The sequence below is a fragment of the Alligator sinensis genome, unplaced genomic scaffold (assembly GCF_000455745.1).
Source record: "Alligator sinensis unplaced genomic scaffold, ASM45574v1 scaffold439_1, whole genome shotgun sequence".
NCBI lineage: Eukaryota > Metazoa > Chordata > Crocodylia > Alligatoridae > Alligator > Alligator sinensis.
This window is the reverse complement of record NW_005842523.1, coordinates 432,180-454,156: the sequence shown is the minus strand read 5'-3', so window position 1 is coordinate 454,156 and position 21,977 is coordinate 432,180. Positions and strand designations below refer to the sequence as shown.

The 21,977-nt window shown below is 42.6% G+C and overlaps 1 protein-coding gene across 1 annotated transcript in view; it reads left to right on the top strand.

Annotated features, from left to right (window-relative positions):
• Positions 1 to 21,971, top strand: part of RCN1 (reticulocalbin 1) — a 69,481-nt gene extending 47,510 nt beyond the window's left edge. The window contains exons 5-10 of the mRNA XM_006031680.1: positions 164 to 395; positions 7,787 to 7,980; positions 13,991 to 14,169; positions 15,473 to 15,533; positions 20,041 to 20,240; positions 21,527 to 21,971. Coding sequence (XP_006031742.1) covers positions 164 to 395; positions 7,787 to 7,980; positions 13,991 to 14,169; positions 15,473 to 15,533; positions 20,041 to 20,240; positions 21,527 to 21,634 — 974 coding nt within the window. The 3' untranslated portion in view covers positions 21,635 to 21,971. The remainder of the gene's footprint in view (positions 1 to 163; positions 396 to 7,786; positions 7,981 to 13,990; positions 14,170 to 15,472; positions 15,534 to 20,040; positions 20,241 to 21,526) is intronic.
• The last annotated feature ends 6 nt before the right edge of the window (positions 21,972 to 21,977 follow it).

Genomic DNA, 21,977 nt, shown 5'->3' with positions numbered 1-21,977 from the left:
GCTGGTGTGCGCCGGCGGGGCGCGGGGCAAACCCACCTTCAGGAAGGACCGGGTCGTGCACCCCGAGCCCGAGCTGGGCGAGCGGCCGCGCGAGGACAACCAGAGCTTCCAGTACGACCACGAGGCCTTTCTGGGCAAGGAGGAAGCCAGGACGTTTGACCAGCTCACGCCGGAGGAGAGCAAGGAGAAGCTGGGGTGAGAGGGGCAGGATGCGGGCTGTTCCTGCGCAAACCCACCTTCAGGAAGGACCGGGTCGTGCACCCCGAGCCCGAGCTGGGCGAGCGGCCGCGCGAGGACAACCAGAGCTTCCAGTACGACCACGAGGCCTTTCTGGGCAAGGAGGAAGCCAGGACGTTTGACCAGCTCACGCCGGAGGAGAGCAAGGAGAAGCTGGGGTGAGAGGGGCAGGATGCGGGCTGTTCCTGCAGGGCGGAGGGAGGGGAGGGGAGGAAACCCCCACGCTTTCCCTGGGGGTTGATTGCGGCCCCGGGATCACCTATAAGGCAGACAAGTTTCTTTGGGTAGATGCGGGATCTTTCGTTAGCCCAACTAAATCGCTTGGAAAATTGCTCTTTGCAAGACTCTCCCTATGCCTGAAGAAGGGTGTTGTGTCCCTTGCAAAGAGCAGTTTTTGCCAACGATTTGGTTGGCAACAATCACTCCACTGCACCACTTAGTTGGTCTAATAAAGGATGCTGCATCTACCCCAAAGAGCCTGGTGCAACAGGGCATTGTAAGGCAAAAGTTGGGCTTGTCCATAGGTGGGAGCCTCAGACTCTGGGAGACTTAAGGGAGGAGGAGGAGGAGTACCCCTTCCCCCCCCAGCTGATAACGTGGCAGAGGGAGGTCCCACTGCCTCAGTGCACAGGGGAAGAAAAAAGGGAAGGTTTCAATGGAGAAGTGGGCAGGGCACTTGGTTTGAGCTGCCCTTTCTCTTGCTTTCTGAAGCCTGTTGCTTTGCTGGAGCTGGAGGCCTGGGTGAGGGGCTGCCACGGCACAGAGGGCCCTGTGCAGAGTTTGCACATTCCTGATCATTGGCAGGCATTGGAAGGCTTTGCTGGCTCCCAGTTAAGCCACGAGGCAAGTCGCCTCCCAGTGCTGCCAGGGGACTTCTGGAAAAAGAAGTGGACAGCTGGAGCAGCACACAGTGACACTGAAAAACCGTCCTCCTCACTCTGCTCTAAATGCTTGCACGATCTTTCTCTCTCGCTGCTGCTGGGCTGGAGCTGAAGGTTGGCAACTGAAGATCACTTCATAGAGCACAGTGCCAGGTGTTGGGTGGAGCCCTTCAAACATGCCTTCCCCCTCACCTGTGGGTACTGCTGCTGCAGCTGCCCTGGTTCTGCTCACTCCTGTCCTGTCTCTTTGGGGTACTACCCCCTCAAACGCCTCCCTCCCTCTGTCCACATGAAGTTTGTTCCTACCATACAACTAAGTTTGGTGCCTGGGGCACAGCCCACGGTGGTAGCCTGCCTTCTCGCCTTGCACAGATCCAGGGGGCACATGTCCCCTCAAGCTTGCCCAGGAGTGCATGCAGCAGCAGGAGCTGCCCTTCCCCTGTCCCCATGTCCCCACAAATGAGCTGATGGCAGGCCCAGCCCCAGCTGGGTAGTGCCTATTGATATCCCTTTGCTTTGGTGCCCAGGGCAGCCACTCCACTCACCCTCCCCCTTGCTACAGCACCGAGTTTGTTCTCATTTTCAGTACCCTTCACAGTTTCCCCTGTTTGCCCTTTCATCACTTACTGTGTCACACCCCCTCTTTTTTTCATTGGTCTACCTCTCCTGCAGCCTGTCCTTACATTTTTCCATCCTGTTACCTATGCTTGGGTCATCGTTGCTTTATTCAAAAGGAACGCATGCTCAAATGTTTTTGAACCATTAGGGCGTGAATAATGAAATCACAGCTTCCGCAGGATAACTAATTTGGACCTCCCTTTCTCCTGCTATTTGTTATACTCATTGGACCTCGTTTCACATGAGAGTGTAGCCTCCTTGAAGTAAGGACTGTGTTGTTTTGTACTTTGTCTAGTACAGTGAGTTCCAAGTGCTTTGGGGGGCTTTTGGTGAGACTGAGATACATGCAACAGTAGGTAATAATAGATGCTCTAACAAAATATTTAAGAGTTTTCATAAATAGACAACTTCCCCAAATTTTTCTGTGATCAGGAGCAAAACAAAATCAATGGCCTATGTGTCTCATTCATATGTGCTATATTAACATTTTGGGTTTACTTAGCTAACACTGAATTTTCTTTTAGATTAGGTCTACCCTTGAAAGTTCTGTCACTGAAGGTGTGACTTTACAGGTATACCAGAAGCTAATTAGTCTAGGCCTATCTAGTACATGGATAGGAAACCAGCTTGGAATCACAGGCACTATAGATACAAACTAAGGAGTTGCAGCTAAGTACTTGGTAAACACAAGGCTGTGGAAACCATATGAGTGGAAGACTTCATTCTCCCCCATTATTTTTGCTGAGCTTACAAATCTGAATGAAGGAGTTGTATTAGTCCAAGCACTAGTGTGAATGCAGTCACAGGTAGATTTAGGATTTTGAAAAGGAGGGTATGGGAGGTGCAAATGGCATCTGCCATTGTTGCAAAACCCCTGGTTCCTAGTGCCTCCCTGCTCACCTTGATCTGTGCCAAGGCCACCTCTGGTTTGAGCTGTTCCAGCAGGTGCTCTAGCATGGTGCTCATGTGAAGATGGAATCTGGGTCAACAGCTCCAGTTCCCTATGAACCCAGATGCTTGGGTCCCCTCTGGAGTCTGGGGAGTAGGAACTGAGATCAAACTGTGGGAGCAGTGGAGGTGAGGCATAGCTGGAGCCCACGGGGAAGGAGCAGGCACAGAAAGGGGAACCCATTCATTATAGCCACCCATTCATTATAGTCCCTGGCTGAGTCTGGGACCCCCACAAACTCTCCCTGTGCCCTCTGGCTAGAGTAGGGCGGGAGTGGTCTTGGTGTTCCTCCTGCCCTGACATCAGCCTGGGACACAGGTGACCACAGGCAGGTTCCCCCTTCCAGTGCCTGCTCCCTGCCTGGCCCTGCAGGTGTCACCTGCTGGTACGGAGGCTCTAGCAATGTCTCATCTCCATCTTCTTGCTGCCTGGACTCCACAAGGGACCCAGGTATCCAGGTGTACAGGGAGGTAGAGCTGCTGGTACATCTTCCAGAGGACTTACTGTGTTATGAAGTGGAAGGGAATTGTGACTGCACCATTCCAACATCCCTGGATCTGCCTTAGGGATGTGGTTGTACTTGTAGTCTGTATTATATGGGTGTTCTAATATAAGCAGTATCACTTTGTAGTAGATAATCCCCTACTAATTTTTGCTTGGGTTGAAGCAGGAGAGTCATTATGTAGAAATGGTGTGAAATACTTGTCTGTAACAGTCAAAATCAGCAAAAGTTGAAACCTAATCTTTAATTATTTCACTCTGCACCTTAAAGAAAGGAGATGAAGATGCACTCATACATATACTAAGCCAATGGCCCAGTAAATAATATACTAAAATAGGACACAAGGGACACGTCTACATGTGCAAATGCTCTGGGGTGGGTTTACTGTTGAGTACTTTGCTCTAGAGTAAACCCACCCTGGGCACGTGTGGTGAGTCGGGGACAGATTGGCTGCTCCTAGCAGCAGTCTGCTCCTGTCCCTTCTGGCCCTGCACTGGCTCCCTGCAGCAGCCAGCGGGAGCGCTAGGAGCAGGGGGCCAGGAGACAGCTATCTCCTGGCTGGGGCTGGGAGATTGCTCTCAGCCCCCTGGAGCTGCCTGCTGCTGGGTGGGCTCTGGTGACAGAGCCTGAGTGGGGACAATGTCCCCCTGCCCAGGCAGCAGGGCGCTGCTGATATGGGACCAGGGGCTTAGAAAGAGCTGCAGGGGAAGGACAGGTTCCAGCCCTGGCCCCATCTGCTGGTGGGGCAGCTAGCGGTGAGCCCCGGGCTCGGCAGCCATTCAAAACAGCTTTGCATATGAAAGGAAGGCTGTGTTGAGGAGGTATCTTCCTTTCAGCTTATATTGTTGCTTTTAGTCCTTGCATCTATGTTGCTCTTCAAGTTCCTGTCTGTGCTAGCATATAGGGAATATATTCAGAGCTAGGCTCTTTACGTGTAGGTTGCAGGATCTCCCTCTTGTCCCCTCAATTTTACTGTCATTGTACAGAGACATTGCCCTAGTCTGACCATTCAGGAGCTGGGGGCAGGATTTCCCCTCATCCCAGCTGATAGAACTTTGAGGAAAAGCAATTTATTTACCAGTTGGTTTCATGATTTTTGTAAGTAGCTTAATGTTTATTGCCTGTATTTTGGTTCTAGCCCTGTGTCTGTGGAATGCTGTCTTTGAATTTCTGCTGTGTTAAAGAATTAGTCATTTTTAAATGGGAGCAACAAGACTCTTCTGATTAAAAAGTTACTTTTTGTTCTATTGCAAAGCCCTCACTGCTAGTATGCATTTGCATGTGAATAAATAGGTATTTACAACATTTGGATAAAGGTGACGGCAAAAACACAAGCATTATTTTAGTGGGAAGCAAACAGGTGATATGTACATCACAAAAGAGATGAAGTTGAGCTGCAAAAAAATGTAAGTGGAATGCAGTCTCCAAGCAGCATAGCTTCTTAGCCCCAACAATTTCCAGGGGTGTTAAGGAAGTGTTAAAAATAGCAGGGAGGCCTCTGGTAGAATCATATCAGTTACGTATTGCATTTAACAATAGATAGAGATGTCAGTCAAATTAATAAAGTCATATTTGCCATGGGGTAAATTCATTGATGAACATCGCCCATTGGGCAGAAAAGACTGTAGGGCAGATTCCTGATTTTAAAAAAAAAAAAGGAAAAGTTTTGCCACTCAGTTCCAATATACTTTTCTCTTCTGTTCCAGTAACAGTGGTTAGCAGGAGAACAATTCCCAGTGGCTGGGGGGGGTCCTCTTTAACTATGTGACTTTGTGGGTCATCAAGGTAGTAGGAGCAGTTAAAGGGGTATACTCACCTCTTTTTCGTTATATAGAATAATGCACTCTCCTTTAGCCATTAGAATCTATAAGGCAGGCTTCCACTTGTGGCTCATCCAGTTGGATGCCTGAAGAAGGATTCTGAGGAACAAACATGCTGTTTAGTTAGGAATATTACCTCCCTTTGAGATTACGAGCAGTATACTGAATTCTGTGGACACATGAATGCATGTAGCCTTTCAAAAGGGGAATGTTTCAAAAGGGCAGCAGCTGGTATGTTCTAATTGTTGTATATGAGCAACTTGAGAACTGATTCAAATGCAGCAAACTGGGGAGATTCCAGGGGCATGTCTATAGAAGCAAGGAAAGCTGGGACACTCTGGTGTGGTTCTGGGACTGGGACCACCAATGGGATTGGTTGATCCAGTCCCAGAACTGCACCGGCATGTCAAACTCACTCTGGTGTAGTCCCAGGGTTGAGATCACCGATCAGCTGATTGATGGCCCCTGCCCAGTGAACTTACTGGAGCATTTTGGCTTTCCCCTGCTTCCAGAGAGGTACCTCCAAGTTTTCTGGGCACATCTCTGCACACAGGGACCTTGTTGTCTGTTGTCCTGCAAGATCAGTGGGCAGGATAATGGGTGATGTGCGCTTCACCCAGTGAAGCGGATCACCTGTGCTGGAACACATCCCAGGACAGCTGATCTGCTTCATTTGGCAACGTCTGTCTCTAGCCACTGAGTCAAGACTTGGAGCACGTTTCTTTTGCTGTTGGACAAGATTCACTAGAGCCTGAGGACAATGCTGGCACAAGAACACGTGTGTGTAAACTGGCCATGAATAATAGAGACTTAAAATTAGAAGCTGTCTAAGCAGCAGAATGGTAAGTTTCTGAAGCGGCTTTCTAATACAGAAGTGGGGAGTCAAAACCCCAGCTACTCTTACAATGAAGCTTGATTAATTTAAAAAAGGGATTATGTGATGCATTTGCTGTGATAGCAAGGGATTCTGTGATAGCAGAGGAGATCCCTTCAGTACTGGGCTGCTTATACTGCAGGGCACACACAATTTCCATTCTTATCAGTAAAATTGGAGGGCAGAATTTGATGTTGTGGGCTCCTTCTTTGAATAATTAAAGACACTAAAAAGCAGATTTGAAAAAGGAAATACTTTACTATTGTTCTTAACACTCAGTACTTTGGAACTAATCATTTTGTATTTTTCCCAGCTTGGAATGTGAAAATGTAAGCATCATCGTAACACTTAAGTTTGCACTTGCTGGCAAAAGACTGCAATATTTGGGGTACAAACAGTGCAGGGTGATTCTAAAAACACTGTTTACTATGGAACAAATTTAATGCATGGAAACATTTCTGTTTTAAAGGAAAGATTAAATTTTGCCTTAGAATAAACTTAGTTTATGTTTTTCTATAGATAAAGACTGAACCAATAAAATCAACAAGGTACCTGTTAAGCACAAAAAATAACAGTGCATCAAAAAACGGACTTTTAAGAGACGCCATACATGTTTTGATACAAAAATATCACTTGTGCCTCAAAGTTATGTTTTCCTTGCAGGTATAAATAGGAATGTTGTTACACTGCTGGGTATAATGGAGAGAGATTTAAATATAAGTACTGTCTTTTATGCCCTTTCTTCTATAACATAAAGCTGCTCCTTCCCACTGTGGTTACAGTGGTGCATTGGCAAGCATGCAGTAGAGCAAAATGTATAAGAAAGCCTAAAGAAAACTCAGCTCATCATTGTACTACTGAGTTGATAGGCCAACATTTCATCTTCTTTGAGTCTTCTTTTTTTGGCTCTAAGGAAAAAATAACTTGTAGAACAATGATTTTGGAGAGCCTCAGTTCTCAAGAGATTATTCTTGTTGCATAGTTTGAGAGTTTAGATTTAAGCACGCTAGAGCTTTGCTTAGGACATATTCTTAAGAAGGGGAGACTCCCCAAGAGCCTCTGAGTACTTTCACTGTTGTTGACTTAATCAGAAATTAGAGGGCTCTCAGCACTGTCCAGATGTTGGCTTGAGCCTTAATTAGCATTCGTGACTGGAGGTCTATTGATGGAGGCTTGATATGGTGTATTAGTGAATAAAGGCCTACATAGGGACTGCTAGCAACATGAGCAGTGCATTTTGGGGAAGGTAGGGTGAAGGCTGTGTAGGGAGTGTAGATACTGTGCATTCTATAGGGCCCTGCATAGATCATCCTGCCTTAATGCTGACGTCATAGAAAGACCACAGCAGGGACTACAAAGTTCCCAGGCTTTTGGCTGTGGGAAGCCTAGTCTAGTAACACTATAGCCTCTCTGTGTCTTGGGATAAAGAACTTTTCTCCATGCTCATCTGCTCAGAGCCCAGTATGGCCATTCTTTCCAGGTCCTGAAAGAAGGTTTTCCTTCTAAGTAAGATAAGACAGTGTGTGTGCATGTGTGTAATAAAGGATGCATTTGATTTATACATGTATATGTACACACATACATACATGTGTGCTCGCATGCATGTTTGTAAAAATATCAAGAATACATCCTTTCGTGGACTTTGTCAATTGATTTGTTTTTTATCATGATAACTCAGTTATAATTATTTATGGCAATATTTAATAATTTACTACCTAATGTTTTTTAGCATGTTCTGTAAATACAATATTGTTGTAGCAGTGGGGTATGTCTCTGAAGCACTGGCCATTTGCCTCCGCTGGCTGAGGAAAGACAGTTAGGCTCCTGTGCAGCATAACAGAACTGGACTGGAATATACATTTCATTTCCTTGACCAGGTATCCATGGTTTCTCTCTCTCTTGCAGGAAAATTGTTGATAGAATAGATGATGACAAAGATGGCTATGTCACAACAGAGGAGTTGAAAAACTGGATTAAACGAGTGCAGAAACGCTACATTTATGAAAATGTAGCAAAAGTCTGGAAAGATTACGACCTGAACAAAGATAACAAAATTTCCTGGGAAGAATACAAACAAGCTACGTATGGTTATTATCTAGGTAAGATTCTCCAAAACAGTCTTTCAGGCTAGAATTGTCAAGCTAAAGCATAAAGGGAGTTAGGTATGATGTTCTCATTCAAAATCAACAGGAGTGGGCATACCTTTGGGACCTTTTCACATACCTCTCTCATGCTAGATTGGAATGTAATATAGTGCAGGGATCAAGAGTCACTTACCTGCTCATTTGAATAATGGAATCATCTACACGAGGGGCTGGATCTTGTTTCACTGTTAGAGGACATAGGCACCTAAATGCAGCCCTATTCCACCTTGCTTGAGTTTTTGAAAAACTGTTAATGTTCTTACTTTTGTAACACTCCATCATCTTAGACTTAAAACTAAGTCACAAAATGCAGTCACTCACCTTTTTCACTAATGTTTTTTCAAGCATTTGAGCAGGATAGAACAGTCTCACATTTAGACACCTAGGCCCGCCTCGATGACTATTAGCTGGAATAGGTCTGGCCCTAAGTGTTAGCTTCTGAACTCTTTAAGTCTTCAGGGAGAGGGCTTAAGTAATGCAGCTGAGTTAAGTCTCTGCTTTTACTATTCAGAGAAGGGTGATGCAGTATTATATAATAACATAACAAAATATGCATTTAATCAGTTGCTTGTGAATTTTTAGAGCTGGATACTGTCTAAATTATAATGCAATTGTTGATTAAAATAGCAAGGAATTATTTTGTCAGAATTGCTGCAGATTGTGATCTCTTCTAAATGTTCAACCCTTAAATGGCCAGACCTAAGGAAACATTTACTTTTTACTATATTTGAAAGCTATGGCCTATTTCTGTAGGAAATTTAATTGAGGTGCTGAATATGGCCACATTTCAACAATTAAATATTAGTGCGTTTCACTCACAGAGAATGCAGCATGATAGTGGGTCACCTGCTGAAATTAGTAGAGGACAGGTTTAAAACTAATAAGTAAAAGTACTTTTTTATGCAACGGATAGATAACTTGTGGAATTTATTGCCATAGTGGTGGAAGGTGGATACTATAGCCAGGTTCAAAAAAGGACTAGATAAGTTCATGAATGATAGATCTATTAATGGCTGTTGAACACAATGGTTGGAGATGTTTTTCCTGGCATCCACCATTATTGGTTTAGAGATGCCAGGGGAAACGTATTAAATAGGGGATAAATTATTTTAGAGATCCAGTTTAATGCTCTCCCTTTGTAGCATCCATTTCTGCCACTGTCAGAGATAAAATGCTGGCCTAGATGGACCATTGGTCTGACCCAGCACAGCAGTTGGTCTGCCACTGCAATTGGCACCCCTTTGCACATTTTCAGCAGTAAGGCGTGTTCAGTAGCATGAAGTAATGGTCCAGTTCAAAACTCATTGAAGCTATGCCCTAAATGAACACTTAACTTCTCTTTCTTGGATGCAGACTCTAGGACATACATGGCTGCCATGTATTTGTGATGCTATTGTTGATTCACAGACTCTCACCAGAACTATCAGCCCAGTTCATAACTATTAAACTCACTCTCTAAAGTCAGGCTTCTACACTTATTTTTTTAACTGAAAATAGCATAGGACTTTTTAAAAAATATGCACAAAAAATATTTCTTCTCCCTGGTAGAAAGTTTTAAATGGGATGTAACTAAAATATCCTGTATGTCTTATCACCGTACAGAATATAAATATTCAGGTGTCAAAGCAGAGTTGCTGGAGGATATTGAAATAAGGTAGACTGGATTTAGTAAAGAGAAAAAAAGACATTGTGCTCACTAAAGCAACTTAATAGAAATTATTGATCCCAGGATATAAGAACATAAGTACTTTTTCTGGAAGAATCATTTCTATAGCTTCAAAGGCTATATCATAATGTTCTTTATGACTCTGGGTGAAATTCATGTCTATGCTGGGGACCAATGCAAGTATTACATACCCCTTTAGTTCCATTTTCAGGGCTTGTGTGGAATATCTGTGAGAGAGCCATATGCAGCCTCTTTAGAAAAGCTTTAATACAGATATGGAAGTATTAATGTTATTGTATAAGACAGTGGTTTGACATCGTCTGGAACATCCTGTACACTTTTGGTATTCTGTGGGTGCATCTCTATGAGACACTGTAATACGCAGTAGCTTATACTACTGCGCATTAGCACGTCACAGCAAAAACCATGCTAATGCACTAATGCTCAGTAGAATGAGTGTACTGCGCATTAAGCATCATAAAAAAAAAAAAAAAAAAAGTTTGCCTTTGCCTACTGTGCATTAGCATGGGCTAATGTGCCTTTATGTAGTACCTCATTAGAAGTACTAAACTTAATGCTCAGTAGCAAAGGCACATTCATGCATGTGTAGGTGTGCCCTGTGTTCATGAAAGATGCATTCAAACTGGAACAAGCGCAAAGAATAATAGTACGACAATGAGAGGATTGGAGAGCCTGTCGTGAGAGGGGTTTGAAAGAGTTTGATTTATTTAGGCTAGCAAAATGAGGGCTGAGATGGCATATGACTGCTCTGTATAAAAACATCAGGAGGGTAAACCCCAGGAGACAAACTAATTATTTAAGCTAAAAGACAGTGCTGGCACAAGAGCAAGGGGGTATAAACAAGCCATGGATAAATTTTAAAGGCAAAATTTAAAAGGTTTCTAATCATCAGAGCAGTGAGGCTCTGGAATGGCTTTCCTAGAAAAGTAGTGATGTGAAAAACCTATCTAGTTTTAAGATGGATACTGATAAATTTGTGAAAGGAATGACATGACGTGGTTACCTGGGATAGCAGGTGAATGCAGGCAGTGTCCCATGAATCCCCTTCCAGTCCTGTAGATGCACACAATACTATTGTCAAGCTGTGAAGAGCAGCTAGCCTTAATCTCATTTCAGTGAACACTTACAATTAAACAAAACTGTTTCCCACAGTAGTTGTCTTATAATCAGATGAGTCTTTTGATGTCTTAATTTTGAAATTGTTTCACCATGAATATTTCTCAAGTTTTTAATCAGTTTAGTGATAAGGCTATTTTTTTAATGGAATACACATTAATTTCATGCTACTGAACACCCTGGAATATTTTTCACTTTTAACTGAAAAATAATGTTTAGGTTCTACCCAACAGACATGTAGCTGGTGGATAATATCACCCAGTCTGCCAGTTGCTGTTGTTAGAGCTCTGTTTGCTGTCTAAACTTGACAAAATGAGCAGTTTGTATCAAACAGATTCTTTGTAAAAATGAAACCCAATCCAAATGCTATGTAGGCAGTGAACAGTTTTTAAAAAATAGGTTTTTCTCCAATATTAATACAGTACTACATATTACAGAACCCATCTTACTGTACTTGAGTGAGGAGACCACAAGTTATTTTACTAAGCAAAAACACCTTTTTAAAATGAAGCTAAGGGGTAAAATCCTAACTCCAGCACAGCTGTGTACTCCAGTGGCACAGATATTTTATCCAGAGTATCTGACATGCGCCTTAAATTAGACTGAATCTTGGAGCTTTACTTTTCATCCATTCTTTTTAACCTAGATATTGCAGCACCCACAGAGATGTGACATGTCAAGATCTAGGTACAAAAGGGAAATGTAAGGATACTGGCATTAGATTTCTTGGCTTTTGTGGGTATAAAGCAGAACTTTGCTACTTCCTTTTGACTCTGGGAAAAGCCTTTTACTTGAATACACCTACATATAATCTCCAGAGTGCTGTGATGGTTTGTAGCAGCTCCATCTGTCATGCTAGCATGACTGCCTCAGGTGCATGCTACTGTCAACTAAAATCCCTATGAAATTTGGTGGGAGGGTTGTTTGATTCAAACTAAAAAACAGTGATTGAAACACAGTGAGAGAGGAATAAATAAGAGAAACTCTGCTACGATCAGTGAAAATGAGCACAATAATTTACTCAACGCTAGTAAGGTGCACCAAATATTGGAGCATCACGTTAAACTTAATTCACATTAAACTTAATTCACCAAATATTTTAGTGCGAGAACTTAAGATTTACAGGGTTTTTTGCTCCATCTCATATAGAGGGAAAGGTGAGAGGAGGGAATCAAGTTATGGTCCTGGCTGGATCTGATTTATGAGATTTCTGTGCCTCATGCTAGGTACAGAAGTTTCTGGTGGAAACTTAAATAGAAAGCAACAGAGTTTCTGGTGAAAATCTTCTACTTAATTTTTCAGGGCGTTATTGAACTCCACGTTTGAAAGAGAGCAAAATTATGGGTAGAAAAGATAAGCCAGATGCTTTCAAACTGCTGCTCAACTCAACAGAACAGCCATTTTGTCAGGAAGAAGCAGTCATTCAGTCATGGAATGACAAGGTTGGCCGAGATCTTAAGGGTCATTTAGTCTAGCTGTCTGCAGTAATGCAGAACGGGCTATTCCCCAAATCAAGAGAGTTCCACCAGAATTGTCTGAAAACAAATTGATGGAATGAACCCAAAAACTAGAAACTGTCAGCTCAAGCAGATACACTAACAGAAAAATAGTGGAGGAGTTGGAAATAAGAACAGAAGGGGGATTTGGCTAATCATTAATGATGTAGGAATTGACAATAAGGAATTTTTACAGACCCAAATAATTTATTTTAATTAGACATTTATATTACACTCACCAGGAACATTTTATATTTAGCATAATCCAGAAGCTGCTTGGCCCCGACCTAAATGATTTTTCTCCAAAGTGTATACTAAACAGAAGCTAGTTCCCTTTACTGGAAAACTTAATCAAGTCCCATGTAAAATGTATTCACAGAACTTGCAGTAGGATTTTTACCTGCCTCAGACTTAAGAGATAAAGACTCAGTGATGAAAGCTACCAAACCAAATGTTGTCCTGGTGAGATGTGGGCTGCGGTGTACCCCAGGTGTTCAGTATCTTCATCGATGACCTGGATGAGGGGGTGAAAAGCCCATTGGCCAATTTCGAGGATGACACCAAGATATGGGGTTGTGCGGACATACCCTCAGATGGTCTGCTTGTATCTGCAGCCTTAGACAGGCTGGCATGTTGGGCAGAATGGAACCAGGTGAGGTTCAACACAGAGAAATGCAAAGTGCTGCATCTAGGAAGGAAGAACCCCCAGCACACCTGCAGGCTGGGTATCGCTTACCTGACCAGCACTACAAGTGAAAGGGATCTGGGGGTAACAATAAACCCCAGCAAAAATATGAGCCGGCAATGCGATGCAGTAGCCAGTAGGGCCAATAAAACTCTGGCATGCATCAATTGATGCATCTCCAGTAAAACCAAATAAGTGATTCTCCCGCTTTACTCAACATTGGTGCGGCTGCAGCTGGAGTATTGTGTCCAGTTCTGGGTGCCACACTTCAACAAGGACGTGCTAAAACTTGAGAGGATCCAGAGAAGGGCCACCTGTATGATCAGGGACTTGCATGGCAAAGCCATATGAGGAGAGGCTGAGGGATCTTGGACTCTTCAGCCTAAAGAAAAGAAGGCTGAGAGGGAACCTGATTGTGGCTTACCATTATATCAGAGGCGTATATCTGAAAAGTTGAGAAGGGGAAAACTAGAAACAACAGCCACAAACTCCTGGAAGATAGTTTCAGGCTGAACGATAGGAAAAACTTCTTTACAATTAGGGTGTCCAGATTATGGACCAAGCTTATTCTCTCATTCATACTGTTTTCTGAAATGAAAAGTTGTGCCTAGAGAACAGATTAATAAGGAGAGAAGTAGGGAAGAGGAAAGAATGTACTCCTAAAACTTGGGAGCAGCAGTGTTGAAGTAAACTACATTAGGCTTGTCATTCTTAAGGTAGAACCCGGGTACATTGCAGAAACGTGTTAATGGCTGGCCCCTGATCTTCAATTTACAACTAGAATCTCAAAGTCTCCCATAGTAACAATGTAGCCACTGTAGCAACAAGGAGCCTTTAATATATACAAGTTTTTAGTATATTCTAGCAACTCAGTCTCTCACATGATGATAACATAGCAAAAGGATCAGGTTGTGAGTCTAAACACAGAGTTAATGTATCGGTAAAGATGCATGGTTTTGAGATTCTCTGATTAATCTCTAGAAAATCCAGAAGAATTTCAAGATGCGACTGATCAACACAATTTTAAAAAAATGCTTCCCAGGGATGAGAGGCGATTCAGAACTGCAGACCTGGATGGAGACTCAGCTGCCACGCGTGAGGAGTTCACAGCTTTCCTTCACCCAGAGGAGTTTGAGCATATGAAAGACATAGTTGTCTTGGTAAGCAAAACAAAACCAGTGACATTCCGTATGCTTTTATTCCTCTTATGCGAGCTTTGAAGCACTTCTTTAACCCTTCAGTGCAGGGTTTTAGAGACACACATACAAATAAAACTGAAAATAATAAATAAGCGCCCTATTTCAATTTGTCTAATGAGATTTAAAACAAACAAACAAACAACCAACTACTTTGAGCACTCTTCAGTGAAACAGAAGTGTCTAGAGTACAAATTTGTACCAAAATACTGGTGAAAATTATTTATCAAAACAGAATTAGGTGTTTGGCTGCGTGTTTAAAAATTATATTTGGAGTTGGTACTAGATAGTGAAGTGACTAGTGCAATGTAAATGTCTAGGTTAGTGGTTCTCAACCATTTTAGACCAAGGCATCCCTCAGAAAATATTAGCTCGGGGTTTTCATCTGTTTTTTGACTACAGAAAAATAATAGAGAAACTCTTCTGTTGCAAAAAACTCAGAAAGACACAAGAAGTCAAAATGTTTTTAACACTATGGATCCCTGTGTGAAAAATCTGAGTTTATCTTGTGAATCATGTTTGCATGCCAAACAGTGAACATTGTGTAGCACCATAGAGCACCCTTAAAAGGATCTCAAAGCATCCAGGGTGATGCAAAACTCTGATTGAGAATTGCTGGTCTAGGTAGTTAAGTCACCAAATTCATTCATATGAATTTCTTCATGAGATTTTCGTATTCCTTATGATCACAGAACTCACATTGGAGTTAGAATAAAGTATCCTGTGTACAAAGAATACAAGAATAGGCCATCTCTCTAAGTTTTGAAGTCTTCTGAAACAGCGTTTCTCAACCTGTGGGTCATGACCCAAAAGTGGCTCGCAAGACAATATGAAACAGTCACGAACAAACTTTTAAAAATGGATTCTCCTTTAAAGGAGAACAATGTGAGAAACAGGGCTTTTCCCTTGAAGGATGGCAGAGTTCCAGCCTGTGAGGTGCTTTGCTTGGGGGCCTCCATGCACCCTAAACCCACTTCCTGCCCCACACACTGTGGGGCTGGGGCCTGGGGGTGGGAGGCAGTGGGTTGGGAGTGAGGGGCACTGGGTCAGGACTGGCCACTGATGCTTACAAATGGGTCCTGGTGTAAAAAAGGTTGAGAACCACTGTTCTAAAACACAGCATGGCTAAAAAAGGGTAAAACAATTTAAAATTGACTGTAGGAATTCATTTTTTATAATTTTGGGAAGAACTTGGTCCTGGTTAATGAAAGACCTTTGTTGGAATTTTCAGCTATCTCTTAATGACTTTCATAAAAATATTTTCTAGGAAACGCTGCAAGATATTGACAAAAATGAGGATGGATTTGTGGATCAAGATGAGTACATTGGTAAGTGCTGGATGAGGGTTTCTTTCACTTTTGTTAACATTTAACAAGAAACACATAGACAGTTATAGACCACTCCTTTTGGGTTTAAATTAATATTAACAGCACAAAGATACAGTTTGTGTAGCTATCCCATTGCTTGAAGTGAACAAAGTTTTGTTTAATTTTAGTGAGGTAGTGAAACTGGACTAAAAGCTACCCAATATTTTCCATTATAGAAGCCTGCTTTTCTGTTGCTTATAAGTTTGCCAAATGTAAATGCTTTGGGCCGAAATGTTCTGATCTAGGTTTCAGCCTAGGGCTGATTTTTGGGGAAGTGTAACTATTCCTGAGAAGCAGCCTGAGGGGTGAAGAACAGTGGATGGTATATCTGAAAGCATGAGTGTCAAACATACAGGACATAGGCAGGATCCAGCCTGTGGGCCCCAGTGGATGTGGTGACTGGCAATAGGAGGCTGAGCAAAGGCTGATGAAGCCCTCGTCATCCTGTGGCTGCTTTTCCCATTACCACCACGACTGCTGTGGCAAGCAGCTACTTGGCCTGCACACTCCTTCCTCCTCCGTCAGTGGCTCCATCAGGGTCAGAGCCAGAGCCAGAGCCAGAGCCAGAGCCAGAGCCAGAGCCATGTGCCCTGTGCCCTGAGTTGCTGCTGCCACTGCATGCCCTGGGCCAGAACCGGAGCTGCCACCGAGACTACAGGTCCTGGGCTTGTGCCACTCTCTGCCTCGGGCTGGATCCCAGCCACAAGGAGTCCCACAGTCTGGAATGGCTCAGGGCAGGAGGTGATTTTGACACCCCTATTTTAGAACATTTGCATAGGAACTTGGGGCAAGGGATTAGGAGGATGAGTCAGGGGAAAATAGAAGAACGGGGGTTAGAAGACAAGTGGGATAAGAACAAGAGTGGGGTGGGGGGTAGGGGGAGGAGCCAGAGATCGAGGAGGGTAGTAGAAGAGGGAAGAGCATGGGAATTGGTTATTGTAGGAACCAACTAGGGGAAGGAACACAAGTAGGAGGCCATAAAAGAACAGAAGCAGAGGGAGGGGAATGAGTTAGAAATAAGGGAGGGGATGTGAAGGCGGAAGCGGGAACCTAGAAGAGAGGTGCAGGCCAGAAGCAGGTGTGGGGACAGGTATGAGCCAAGCAGGATAGCAGCAAAATGGATTGAGGAGCAGAAGGAACTGTAACAACCAGAACACACTGGGCTAAGGAAACTGGAAGTGAAACCAGTATTCCTGAGTTTCAACATTCCTCTGTATCTAGGAAATAGCTGTGAAACCTACCAGCAAAGTATGTGCCTCAGTGCATGTCTAGTATCATCTCCATGTAGCAGATAACAGCTTTCTACCACTGCCAGTTATTTTGTGAGCTCAAGTGATAGGAAATTCTGCCATGATTGTAAAGATCCCAGCTCTAGTGATGATTTAAGGAAGAGTCAGTTTAGTTCCACATAATGGAATTTTTTATTTTACAGTTTAAATTAAACAACCCCCCCTACCACCCTCCTTAGGAATTACATCAAAGAAACACTGTTAAAAGACCATTAAGTTTGGAAAGTCAAGCACTCAATAATTCTGAAGTGCCTGAATTAAGGGCACTAGCACATCACTCAGGAGACACAAAGGGAGCAGAGTGGGAAGCATGAACAGTAAATCAATCACAGTGAGTTAATTTGGTCAAACTTTGGTCATACTAGGTGCTTATTTGCTGTCATGCCCTTGGATCCTTGAAGGCACAACCCAGGAGTTTGGCAGTGCAGCGTGTTTTGCCTGTGTGAAATGTCATGCTGATACCAAAAGCTAGCTCTTTCCTTTGCACTCCCTTGGTGATTGTTTAAAAAAAAGAAGAAGAAATATACCATCATAAAAGTATTAGACTAAATTCTGATGAATCTTTCTGTTTCTGATACTACCTTAAAATCCCTTCACATACAATCAAGAACAATATACACACATTAATTAAATGGCAGGGATTTTCTATTCCTTGTAAATTATATTTAGCCTTAAAATGTAAATGCTCTTCATTTATGACTGAAATAACAGTGCAGCATAATTTCCCCAATAATTTCTGTTCACTCAGTGACACTACCTACATATAATTATAAGGTAGTTGTCAACATTTGTTACCATGTGAATGCTGGTTCCTCTTGTCTTCTATAGATAGGAGAATGGAGTGTTCTAGTCACGACCACATCACATTGGCAAGGATGATAAAAATCAAATTGACAGGACATGTCAGTTGCTTCAAATAAACAATATAGAACTTGTGTGTCTACATTTGAGGAAAAAAAAAAAGGTGGTACCTGAAGTTTTATTCAACAGTTGGGGGAAAAATGTACCTAAATTATCTTTGTGAGAAGGTGATAGCAATTTTTTTTGGCACTAAACCATGGTTGCAGTAAGGTATATCCATATTTTATCTTTGCCTAGAATAAAATAAACAAACAGACAAGCATGGACACTACCATCTCTTTTTCCAAAACAAGGGACTGATCTAAAGTCTGCTGAAGACCATGGAGACTCCTGCAATGATTGCAGCAGGCTTTGGATCAGACCTCCAAAAGGTGTAGGGCTCAAATCTTCCCAGTCAAACATTTCACCTTTTGACCAGAGTGGACCAGAGTCCTAATAGCACCATTCATCTTAGGGAAGTTATAGTAGTGGAGAATCCAGGTTAGCTCTATGGACACATGTGGTTTTTATTGCTCATTTTGGACCATATCCTGAAGACGGTTGCATCTGCACCTCTTTCCGTTGCCAGCTGGCACCTGGTCTCCAAGCTGACAGAGGCTTAGGAACATGTAAACAGTATGCACTTGTTGCCAGCACTTTCTTGGCAACCAAATCCACAAGGGGTGAGGAATGTCAGCTACAAAACAGGTTTACATTGTAAGCACGAAGGTGGTGGGTTTGGGGGAAGAGCCCAGTTGAGGAAGAGGGCAAGAGGAATGAGAGAACTGATACTCCTCTAGAGTTGAATTTCATGCTACAGGAAAAAAAAAAATCTAATGTGAAAGACCTGTACTGTCCTCCAGAGCTTTCCTGAGTTAATACCTCCTCTTTATATCGCCACTTCTCTTTTACCTACAGCTCCCCTTATTTTTTCCTCACATAAATGACAGCTTTCAGTATGGTATTTTCCTTCTGATTGGGTCAGTCAGGAATATAGCTTTGTCTGCAGCATGGTCTGGTGTGTAGCGCAGCTCTTGTACAACAGAATTCAGCTTCCATCTGCTGTCACAGTGTCCCAAGTCTGGGTTTCAGAAGAATGGGCTCTGTCAAGACCACAGTGGGTGCATCTACATATGCACTCTACTGAATAGTTAGCTCTGCAGTAAAGTGTTACAGTCGACACATGTTCCCATATTAGGGCGCAGTAAATGAATTAACTCTACTGTAGGATAGTACTGTCCAGGACAAGTACTATCCTACAGTGGAGTAATTACGTGTGCTGAAACACGTGTAGACTGACCCGGGCTGGCTCAGGCACAAGGATGCTACAGTGTGGGGGGAGCTGCCTTATGCCTACTCCCACAGTGTAGCACCTTTGTGCCTCAGCCAGCCCCTCTGCAGCATGTTGAGCTGGGGGGGCGGGGAGCAGCCCTGTGCTGACAGGCTGACCCCCTGGTTCCCCTGTCAACTGGGACTGCTCTGCCCTGGCTCATATTGGTGCGGTCCCAGATACACATGAAGATGTTGCACCTGGGAAACAGCTAACTCTGGTGCTAACTGTGCTGGAATTTATTCATGTGTATTAATAGCATGTGTAGATGCACCCAGTGTTGTGCACGCTTATTGCTGTGATGTTCAACAGCTCAGGCTGTCTCAGACCTGTTAATCCTTTCCCAGCCTGGCACACTTCTTTATCTTCCATTTGAACATGTTTCTACTTGAGGAGTTGAAAAGTTAACCTATTCACTTAGATGCATTTCTCTTATACAGCTCTCTTTAAAAGCAGAACAATGCTCACTTAGTTTCATTTAGCAGATTTTTTTTTCTTTAGTTACCTCTGCTTTTTACTCCTTCACCAACTCCTTGCTGAGCTCTGATGGTTATCCATAAAGACACTTGCTGGCAGGGACAAGACGTAGTGCTGCTGTTCATTCTTCCCACCTCCTCTCCCTCACCCCTCCCATATGTCTGTGTGTGACTTGAAGGATCATGATTGCAGTTTGAGAGAGATCCTGTAAACTTCCTTATGTGTACACCCTGCATGAAGACATCCTTAGGGCCAGTTCACTTTCCTGGGCATGCCCATTAACTTCCCTTGTCTTCCACTTATGTACTGAAAAGGTGATTTAATAATGGATAAAACCATCAATGGTGAAAATAGTTTAGTGGAACAGGATGTGTGCAAATACACATCTTCCACCATACACCCCATTTTACTACTCTCAGAAGTCCTACACAAACTACAAGTGTGATACTTTTAGTATTTGGCTAAAGTATCTTGGAGGACTATATATAATTCACTAACTAAACATGACTTCAAACCTTGATCTCCCCTCCAGCTGATATGTTTGCAAATGAGGAGGGTGGACCAGAACCTGACTGGGTAGTTACTGAACGTGAGCAGTTTTCAGATTTCCGGGATCTAAACAAGGATGGAAAAATGGACAAAGAAGAGATTCGGCACTGGATTCTCCCACAAGACTATGATCACGCACAAGCTGAAGCGAGGCACTTAGTCTATGAATCAGATGTAGACAAGGTACTTAATGTTCTGGTATATTTCATAAATGTTAGATTAAGTGTTTAATTGGTTCCTTTTATATAATGTCAACCAGCAAGGAATGATTCTTCATGACTTTTCTTATTAGTATGCCCTAAATGGGCTTGCTAATGCTTTAATGCAGCAATACAAATTTGAGTAGATAAAACTGGAGACCACAAATAATAGCTGACAAAATACTATACCCTTAGGTCAGGTAAATCCATTGGTGTCCAACTATTAGAAAATTAGCTTTCCACCTCAGAATTTCTAACCATTTCTTCTTTTTTGGAAAGGTGTCACAGACCTTTCTATATTAAACTGTAATAGACAAATAAGATATCAGTAAATTAATAAAAAGCTGTAAAAAGACTGTAAGAAATAGGATACATCTGTGGATTAAGGCTTGACCCATCCATTGGGCATCTATTAGGAAAGGATACTAATCATTCAGTAGATGCAGGAGGGGTGCCTTTGCCCTCGCTGGTCCAGCTGACATTCCATTGCTTAAATCTGATGGATCAAGACTCCCATATATAGAGATGAATTTTTTAGTTTCATTTTAATTTTAGTTGAGCATCTTTATCAATCCAGACAAAAGATCTCCATATAAATACTCAGAAAGGAAAGTTAAAAACATACATGAAGTTGTGCGTGCATACAAATGGCATGCTCTTATTGCTGATGAATCATTTGATCAGTTAGGCTGCCGACAGACCTGGGAAAAAAAAAAAGACATGCTTTACCAGTAGAAGCAGTGCATTAGTTTGGCCCAGCTCTGCAGCATCTGTATAAATCAGGCACTGCAGCAGGGCTTTTTGGCACTTCTATCTAGTAGTTCATTCAATCAGCTATTAAATAAAAGCACCCAAAAAGCCCCACTAAAGCACCTGATCTATACAGACATGGGGCAAGCCGCATCCAACTAATACAGTGCCTCTTCTGGGCATGCTCTGGGCTCAGCGTGAGCAATTTAAAGTAAAGTGCCTTTTTTTTTAATGTCTGTAAGCAGCCTTAATTTCAGAATACTTTGACCTTTTTGACCCTACTGAATCCAATGGGAGCTATGCCACTGAATTCCAATACAACCAGCGTCTCAGCCACTGATCCCTAACCCTGTTACCTCTTCCCTTGGAGAATTCTGTACTAAATGGTGCTCATAAATTCATGCTGATGTTTTATATAGCATTTAAACAAGTATTACAGTATATATGTATTAAAAATAATAGATACTTGTTTTTTTTTTGTTTTTTTTGTTTTTTTTTGTTTTGTTTTGTTTTTTGTAGGATCAAAAGTTAACCAAAGAGGAAATTCTAGACAACTGGAACATGTTTGTTGGAAGCCAAGCTACCAATTATGGGGAAGACCTCACAAAAAACCACGATGAACTATGATGTTATTTACAATTTAGAATGCCACAGACTGTTGTTCAGTTTCTTTCCGCATCGGGGAAGTTACTAAAGGTTTTTTGGCTGAATAATTTGCACCAATATGTTTTAAAGAAAGCAGTTTATTACCTCAGAACCTGGGTAAAAATAGCCTCTTGCTCTTTATGCACCATTAAATGCAATAGTTAGTCACTATAATTTTATTTGGAAGGTCAGAAACCTGCCCGCACCCCTCCCCTTTTCTGAATAGACTGCAGTAAAATTTGGGGAATGCACATCTAAGACTCAGCTCTTAGGATCCTTAGAAGTATTATTTTTTTACATTTCCTTTTAATAGCTCAGGTTTTTA